Genomic DNA, 9,993 nt, shown 5'->3' with positions numbered 1-9,993 from the left:
TCAAATATGCATAAGATCTCGTGACAAAATACAGTTTCTAATAAAGGAAATAAAAAATCATTAAAAATCGATTGCTGTTTACGGGAAATGTTATAATTAGTGTTTATAAATACGCGAAATATATATATATATACATATATATTTTAATTACACATATTGTAAAAAAAAAAGATTTATTCTATTACAAGTATCATTATTAACAAAAATCGAAGATACTTTCATAGTTTTATTTTTAAAAGAGCAAAGTCAAACAGACCAACTTTCAACCCCTATTTCCGCCCCTCTATTTTTACCTGTGTAGGCGCACACGTGTAATATAATAACTTCTATAGAATTAGCTACTCTCTGAGACTTACCGCCATAGTCAAAAATCGGCCATTATTTTTTTCAAATTTGGAAAAAAGTACACACCTACACAAACATATATATAATAACAATATATGTTTTCAATTGAATAATATTAATTAACCTCCCCAATAAAGTGAATTGTTTGCGCTTAAAGTAAGCAGAAGAGCCCAAGGGCTTAGATCAAACCTGCAACTCTTATATTGCTAAAAGGACCGTGAATCATTGCACTATTAACGATAATAATAATAATTATTAGTGAGCTAATGACAATGTAAGTTTTATAGTTGAAACAAAAATGTCAATTCATGTCAAAAGGACTGTCTGTTAAGCAAATATTATTACATGCAAAATAATGTATTATAATTTACACAAATCAAACCTTATTATTTCTTCTGCCGCTATGTATGGTAAGATTTGTATGATTACGTGTTCGATATCATTACAATAACAGCCTGTATATTTCCCACTGCTGGGCTAAGGCCTCATCTCCCTTTGAGGAGAAGGTTTAGAGCATATTCCACCACGCTGCTCCAATGCGTGTTAGTGGATACAAATATGACAGAATTTCGTTGAAATTAGACACGTGCAGGTTTCCTCACAAAGTATTCCTTCACCGCCGAACACAAAATCAATTATAAACACAAAATAAGCGCATGAAAATTCAGTAGTGCATGCTTGGGTTTGAACTGCAATAATAGGTTAAGATGCACGTGTTCTAACCACTGGACAATCTCGGTTAGATATCATTATACGCTTTTATTTGTTAACTTAATAGCCAAGACCTCGGAACTTGCAGCTTTACAAGTGAGACACTAAACAATGAGGTAGTCAAAATACCAGAATCTTAAATGAGTTATTATTATGTCCAACAAAAAAAAATCGCTAAATTGATCCTCGAGAAAACCTACCAAGCACGGCATCTTTGTCAATAAGTCAGGCGAATTTAGCAAAATACGAGACCTTTCTCGGCTGGAGCTCAAAAATTATTTAAAATAATACACACGATGATAATGTTGTCCTTCCCAATTTTGGTCACGGCGACCAATCGAGGGAGACCATCCAAATACGTAGAACATATTATTATTGCACAAGTGTGTTGTGCACACACTTGTGCAATAATAATATGTTTTATACTAACACTTTATATTCCCTCTCTTTCATAACCCAATGGGACGGCTAATCTGACCGGAAAGAGTTCAGGTGCATCAACGACTTTAAGTACTTTCCGAAACATGGGAGTGTACCAACTTTCAAACTCCGTGCTGTTTCAGATAATTTTACGACTGAAAAAATCGATTACTTTAAATCGGCCATACCTGGGATTTAAAACTAGTACATCAAAATCTATGGCCTTAGACCACCGTGGCAGTCAAAATAAAACACATTAGTTTATCCAAAGCATCATTTTATAATCTTAAATAATGGAAAACTTAATATAATCAAAGAGGCGTATGAGCGTTGCTTTGAGTAAACTTTTAATCGTAAATAAAGTAAAAATCTAATAGAAATGTTTACATTATTCAGAAGACAGTAGAGTTTTAAACGCTTTTCAATTGTAATTTTAAAATTTAGTTAAACTTGATGCTACACTGGTTCGGACTGTGGATTCCTAGAGCAACATTTAAAATAAAATTGCAATTAAGTTTATTCAAAGAGTACAAGCGCCATGCTCTTTTGCAATCTGCAGAATAATATTAATATAAAACTGTTGTACTGTTAAAAAAATAAGAGTTCTCTCTCTTTTGTCACGTATAAAGTAACAGATTGTAAATGTTCCACTGCTAAGCTTGGGCCTCCTCTCCTTTTGATGTGAAAAGTTTTGGAGCTAATAAAAGCCACCTCAGTGCGGGGTGGTTGATATCCTCACAATATTTTCCTTCACCGCCGAGCATGAAATAAAGTATAAACAAAAATTAAGCACTTGGAAATTCAATGGCGTTTGGCTGACGATACACGCGTTCCAACCACTCGGCCATTTCGGCTATAATTTTGACGTAAGCATATGTAATGGGTAAAGGGCTTACTTATTATAGTTTATCAGCATAATTCGTAAACTCCGACACTATTCCTCGCATATACGAGTATATTAAAACAAATACATATAATATAAAGATACATTGAATACATTTTAGTAGAGTTTTTTGCTTTTCCATCAGGGTAGATACCACTCACATACATATATTCTACTGTCAAGCAGCAGTACTTGAGCAGAGTTTCTTGAAAGGAAAATGAGCCACTGTAACTACAGGCACAGGAGAATTAACGTCTTAGTTCTCAAGGTTAGTGGTCCTGGCGATGGTTAAAATAGCTCACGGCGCCAATGACTATGGGCAGTGGTGACCACTTATGATTCAGCTATTTTCCCGCCCTACTACCTATGTAATAAAAAAAAGATACGACTTTACCTTTTTGAATTTTGAGCAATAATTTATAGATTCGTTATCAATTGCGGGTTGATTTAAAGAAATAAAGCAAGTCAGCTTTGCTAACACTCAATGTAAATGTAATACAATTAATACATAGTAACACTTAATTGTCGTTTGCCCTACGCGGTACAGAGGATTTTATAATTCCTGTGTCAATTATAATAAATAGTACTATATAAGCTGTGTTTACGATTATCACATAATATTATTTATGACTATAGATTTAACCACTTCGATTTCTATTTTGTATAAATAAGCGTATCATTCGATACGTTACATTTATGTTCCTTTAATTTTAATACATTTGTTATGTAGACTGTAAAATATATCTGTCCTAGGCGCAACGTCACTTCTTGTAGGGTACATCTTCCTCGTTGAAATTGTAATGTTCGTTTGGGTGTTTCATTGGATTTCAGATATAATAAAGAGTTTTAGTTGGTTAGGTTATAGACCTAAGCCAATTTGTTTTTAAAGAAAAACGAATACTCGATTTATACATTAAGTAAAGATTTCCGTTTTTTCTTCGGACGGAGGATACTTTGAAAAAACGAGTTGATAATTATATTATTATATTTTTTACTCAAATAATATTTAAATAAAAAAACAAGTATTTTAATCGTTTCATCATAATCGTAAGAAATAAATACAGTCCCTTCTCACCGAACACAAATATTCATGTTTTAGGCAAAATGGAATTTAATACTAACATCACGATTATAGCGAAATGTTACAACAGAACCGAGTCTTTTAACTAGTTTAATGTATTTTGTTAGGTACCTATTTATAATTTGATATTGATTTAGTTTTCGTTTCGACTTATTTTATTAGGTATTAGGTATTGGCTTTAAATTTATATTGATCTAACAAAGAAAATACGAGTGAACGGTATAAAAACTATTCATAGTAAGTAATATATACATATATTATAAATGATCTTAAAACGGTATCCGGATTTGGTTAGATTTTTTTTATCCACATTCTTACTAAAAATAAACATTTGACTATCAATAATTTCATTGTTATGTCAGGTCTGGAGGCACTAGGGCTACAAAAGAGTGGAAATCCCAGGTCCTAAATTATACAGTTTTTCTGAGTTGTGATTATGTGTCTTAATTTACCACGGACAAATGAACGAACATATTATGAGATATAGTCAATTTTAAGAAATATATGTTACTTACCATATACTCGTCCGAATCGTTGTTGGGCAAACGTCGGAGTTGTTTTTTTTAGAAATATTTATTGTGGTGTCCCCGGCGCTGTGGCCTTGGGTTTCCATCCCTAAATCCGGCTCTTATAATTGTATATATTGAGATTTAGCTTATAGTCAACATCATAAAAAAGATCCGCCCGAGAATACATACCTATTTGTCATACACTATCATTGTAATTTTACATATACATACTTATATAGATTCACAGGCTTCTGTTGTCTCTTGTGACGATAATTTATCTATCTTTTATAAAAGACCACTTAATTACTTTTATATGAAACTAGTTGTCCCCGCGGCTTCGTCTCTTTGTAAGTTTTGATCGCCCGGTGCAAAAAATTAACCCTTTGGGTTCAAACTTGCCTCAAACCTTATTTCATGAAATTCAGCTCAGTGCTTTGTCCGTGACAGCAACAGATAGACAGACAAACGAAGTTATTTCGCAATTATAATATTAATATTTATTTTGGAATTCCGGGCGAAGTCATACTTCATCTTTTTCATTAGTATGTCAGTAGTATCCGATATTTGCTTTAGCACTGAAATTGAATTATAATACACTTAAAAAAACATTTCGTCCAATATTCTCAGGCATTTATAAATATTAATGTTATTTTCTTAGTTCTATTTTGCTACACCGTATAATTTTTAATCTTTTAAGTATATTCGTGCTTGAATATACCAGCTAAAACATTTATATCGAAGAAATTGGGTCATAGAATCCATTTTTCGAAGTCCATTAAATAGATACGAAGTGGTGTTTTCAAATCCGGCTATTTACGTTATTAAGGCTAATTATCACACCAACGACCTCATGTTTGAGTTATTCAACCATGTACGTGATAAAGTAAATGAGCCTTGTAAATAATGACTGCACTTATGATCCTCCTAGTTAAGTATTTAGCCGATCACGGCATTAAAAGAGGTTATAATATCGTCCCAGACTCTCAAACTAGGGGTGTTACAAATGCTAGTGTTTTATTTTATTCGTTATTAATTTATGTAAAATTATTTTTGTATAATTTCAGCATTAGTATTTATGTTACACATGTATCGTTTGTCAAAATTAAAGGAGAGTTGTGTTACATGTAGGTTTGAAGAAGCATACACTTAAGCAGTTAACTAATTTTCGTTTCGTCTTACATTCAAATTCTTGAACTTATTGTTTTGAAAGTATTTATAGTCGTCTTCAAAAACAAAAAAGTTTTTGTATGTAATTTTTTCGTATGTTCCTCGGTAACTTTGGTAATTATAAAACGGTTTTATTATTTCTATTTTCTTAAATAGATAATATAATATATCATTTGAGGAGTCCCTTTAAGAAGAACCACTAATGTTATGGGTGGAAAATTATTTTTCTCTAAACGGCGTGTCTCATTTGAACAGCACGTACGTACTCATTTGAACGTAAAAGTGCTTACCAAGCTATACCATTTATTTACCACTAAATTAAATAATTTACCTATTTGCAATTGATATGTTCATACTTCAAAAATATGTGTGTCTTCGTGGCCCCAAAACTCCTCCAGTAGTGAATACGATTACACCCTTCCAGTCCCCAATCCAGTCACCACATATGCCATAGTAAAACGGATAGTTAAAATTTGTTACGAAGTTATCTATGGGTGGTGGTAGCAAAAAATCAAGTGAGCCATTGCCTATCTGCCTACTTATTTAAAAAAAAAAAAACTTTGATTGGTACTATCTCAATAAGTCCAAAATAACTACTACGAAATTTTTATAACTAATAAGACATGATAAAAAAAAAATCAACATTTGATCGAATTTATTTATCAAATAGAAATGTACAAACTTATGAAATTACTAATTAGATTAAAAATACATTTAACAATACCTTGTCTGTAAGTACAAATAGTATTAAACATGAACAAATACCTATCTATTCATTGCCATGCTACTTAAAAATACTTTTGAAAATAGTCTAAACTTTATACTAGTATTGCATTAGTAACAAAAGCAACAATATCTTTATGACAGATAATAACCCCTAACTAAATTCAGTCAGGACAAAAACAACAGTATCTTGTATCAAAATAATATTATGCTTATTACAACAAAATCTTGAATCTTGTAATCTACACTTTTTTTATGGTGGATCGTAATTGACATATTTGAGTGGTCATCACTGCCGATAGATATTGGTCTTGTATGAAATTTAAACCATTTTTTACATAAAACTAGAATAATAACAACATTGTTGCAACACTCTTCTCAAACATGTTATTAAGTATAGTTCTAAGTTCCTGTTTCATGTATATGTTAGAAATTAAAAGTAAAATATTTTATGTGACTTAATACCAGCCATTGTTTTCGACATCAATCAGAACTGTTTTATATTATGTACACTGATGGAGATTGTAAAAAAGAATACATAAAAGCGTACACAAAGTTAACTCTATCTTCATCTCCGAGTACATTTATGAGAGAATATAACAATGAAAATGCAAAATAACAATAAAAAGTACTTGTATATTGTATATTTCAAATAATGTCTGTTTAACAAGTTGAGATTACCAAAAAATTTTTTTACACACTCTAGGCATGAGCATTACATACTAAAATTCTTTACAAAAACTTTACTTTTATGTACACAACATCCTATCTAAAAGTAGTAAAAACAATCTCTAAAGTTTCAGTAACTTTCAGCTGTTATTAAAATTGAATGGTATGTTAGGCCAATACATTGGTTTATTCTTATCAGACTCGTGTACAAAACTAGATAACAAAGACATCTCTAAAGCTGATATTCGCTGCCATTTATTGCCATACAATTCCTTCATTCGTTCTCTAGCCTCTTCAACTGTTTCAGGCGGCGCTTCTTGCATATCTATCTCATTTTCTTCCTCGGTTTTTGCTTTTAAACGTTCTCGCTCACGTTTCGCTTCTTCTTTGAACTTTGCATTTGCAGTTAAAAATTGAATAAATTCTTCACTTACTTCTAAACCATTATCGTCTTCTATATTTTCATCAGATTCACTTTCTGTATCAGATTCATCTAATTCTGTTTCTGTTCTGGTTTCACTTTCCGTGTTAGCAGTGGAGCGAACTGTAAATTTATTCCTACGAATGACATCATGTAAGACTTTGTTTTCATATTCTAACGCTTTTGCCCGCGCTTTCCAATACGCTACCTGGTGTTTCAATTGCCAGGTCGCAGCAACAGCGTAATTTTCTGCCCAGGCAGACATTGTGTTAGCAAATTTCGTATGCCTTTTCTTTGCTTCCTTTTTATTGTTATGTTTCTTATTTTTCTTTTTGACTTTTCGTGATCTTTTCTTAGGAGCAACGATTTGTACAATTTGTGATTCTTCTTCGGGCGGTGGACAAAACATTGTTTTAAAATGTTGTCTATTTTGTCAAAATGTCACAGTGAAACACTACAAGACTACTAAATGCCAAATTCTATTCTCATCTGTCAAACAGAAAATAAACTGTAACGATATATTGCTGCAACAAATATTTAAATATTAATAGTTTGCGCTGTACATTTATACCTATATAAAAGGAAATAACAGCTTTATTGTAAATTCTTAATATTAGTTTAATTCTTCTCAATTTAATATAAAGATAGAACGTATTATACAAATTAAACTTTCATTATATTAATGGTAGTAAATAATTTCAAACAATTTATACTTATAAAAAGTTTTCATAAGACAATTTAAAGACAGAAATTCACTAATTCAACGCTCACGCAATTATGTACGCTTTGAATTTGGACTTAACTATAACTTTAAGTCCAAAAATGTTTTTGTGGATTATTTGTAACGTAACAGGTAACAAGGCCACCATAATAAAAAAATGTGTATTAAAAAATATTTAACAAATTTTATTTAATATATTTTATATTTGCAATATATAATTTACATTTTTTAGAAAGTTTATTCTGTTTTTATACTTTCTAAATTAAATTTGGACATTCACATTTTTAATTTAAAAACTAGTTGATAATATATTAACAACTAATAAACGTTTCTTATTTCAAAATATTTTCATATATGTACGTAATTTTTTTAGTGATGTTATCAAACTTCCACCTGAATGTATGTCTTATCACTAATGACATTTTAAAATTGACATACATTTTGATTTAAACATAACAACAATTAATATTCTATTTTGAAAATATTTTTTACTTTAAGTTACGGTAGTAATTAGGTGTTAGATAAGAACAAAGCGTCGTTTTAGATAGTTTGCTTAGACTTATAATATGAGTTACAAAGAGCGTTGTAGAACTTGCTTAGGCAGTGAAAAAGAAATGCGACATTTTCATACAGTTTTATCGATAGCCGGGGATGATGTCCGCTTGTCTGACATATTACAGAATTTTTATAACTACACGGTAAAAAGCACAAATAAAAATACACCTTTATTGAAATATTTTGTTATATTTGCTGTGTCTGACGTAAACTTGCTCAATTTCAGATCACAGAAGATGATTCGCTTCCCGAAAATCTTTGTATAAATTGTATTCATCAATTAACAGTAACATATTCTTTTAAAACGCTGATTGAGTCAAGCGCGAAAACCCTTTCTGAAAATTTGAACCTCGTCGATTCTACCAGTGATAACTATGACGCTAGCTTTGATTCCGACGACCACAAACCGATTAAAATATTCCGTAAACCGTGTGATAGGCGGCGATTCATCAATAGAATCCAAAGAGAGACGAAAGTCGAAACAGAGAATAAATTATTGTTTTGTGTGGAATGTAAGGCAGAATTTCATTCAATAAAATCACTGAATGAACATTGTGTGAACAATCATCCAGTAAAATCTATTGTAGGACGGGACTGTGACTATTGCAATGAAAAATTCGAAGACTTCCGCTCCCTAGTTCTTCACAGGAAGTTACATTTAAAACCATTTATATGTGAAAATTGCTGGGAAGGTTTCTATAGCACTGAAGATTTGAACCGTCATTCTTGTCAACCAAATATTGATAACAAGGATAAAAATAAATCAGAGAGAATTTTACGGCAGTGTGATCAATGTGGAAAGTCTTATCCACCCGGTTACATCCGAATACACATGCTAACACATAGTAACGACAGAGCCTACAGCTGCAAGTTCTGCCCAAAAAAATTTAAAGTACCTGGTAGTTTACATTCACATATATTATGGAATCATAAAAGGACCCGAAATCACAAGTGCGAAGTTTGCAATGCCACTTTCATATCGTCAAGTTCACGTAGTTCACACATTCGTAAAAATCACTTGAAGGAGAAAAAATATGGTTGCGAGAACTGTGGAAAAAGATTCTTCTCAAAATCTGAATTACAGAGACATTCCTTGACGCACACCGGAGTCAAGAATTTCCACTGCCATATGTGTAATAAATCATATCAAACTAGATATGGTTTAAATGTACATTTAAAATCTCATACACAAATGTCTCTAAATGTTTAATACATTTATAAAAAATAGACTGACCTACAAATAAAAGTACAAAAAAACTTTTTAAAATGATCTCATATATTTTAGTTTTAAGATTGATCTAATGAGTATTTCCTTTTATTAGTATCATAATTTATTTATACTTTTTTTCTGAACTACCAATATTGTAATAAAGATGAATTAGGTGTTCATAATCACAATTTCATTTAAAAATAAACTCTTATTCTACAAATAAAACCAAATCTTTATTATTTAATGAATTATTAGTTGTGATCAAGATAGAATTAATAAAACTAAAGTGACTTTTCAAATTGAGAGAAAGAATAAGTAGAAAGTTGAAGTTGAAACACCTAACAAAATAACTCCATTTTAATCGTTGATTAGAAGGGGTTTAGCATTAAAAGTTCTTTCTTCGAATTTGAGCTTGTTTCATATCAAATTTCATCAAATATGGTTCAGTGGCGGTGAAAGAGCAACAGACAGTTACTTTTTATAAAATGAGATTAAATATTATATCTCTCATTTCCTTCAATAAAGAATTTACAAATACTATTAAAAACATCACTAGACTTCTTGTTAAGTTGCTTATA

At 31.0% G+C, this 9,993-nt stretch overlaps 1 protein-coding gene across 1 annotated transcript; it reads left to right on the top strand.

Moving 5' to 3' along the window:
• Positions 1-8,089: 8,089 nt before the first annotated feature.
• LOC113395922 (PR domain zinc finger protein 5-like) lies at positions 8,090-9,536 on the top strand. Its single transcript, XM_026633657.2, has 2 exons — positions 8,090-8,348; positions 8,432-9,536. Exons 1-2 carry the CDS (start codon positions 8,217-8,219, stop codon positions 9,413-9,415), a joined length of 1,116 nt encoding a protein of 371 aa, XP_026489442.2. The 5' UTR covers positions 8,090-8,216; the 3' UTR covers positions 9,416-9,536.
• Positions 9,537-9,993: the final 457 nt, after the last annotated feature.

Source organism: Vanessa tameamea, chromosome 10 (genome assembly GCF_037043105.1).
Source record: "Vanessa tameamea isolate UH-Manoa-2023 chromosome 10, ilVanTame1 primary haplotype, whole genome shotgun sequence".
Classification (NCBI taxonomy): domain Eukaryota; kingdom Metazoa; phylum Arthropoda; class Insecta; order Lepidoptera; family Nymphalidae; genus Vanessa; species Vanessa tameamea.
The sequence above is the reverse complement of the archived record's forward strand: the minus strand, read 5'-3'. Positions and strand labels throughout refer to the sequence as shown.

Excerpts from the sequence above, each read along its gene's own strand:
- LOC113395922 (XM_026633657.2), top strand. The coding sequence starts at position 8,217 with ATGAGTTACAAAGAGCGTTGTAGAACTTGCTTAGGCAGTGAAAAAGAA. Across the intron at positions 8,349-8,431 it reads AGAATTTTTATAACTACACG|ATCACAGAAGATGATTCGCT; the intron begins GTAAAAAGCACA and ends GCTCAATTTCAG.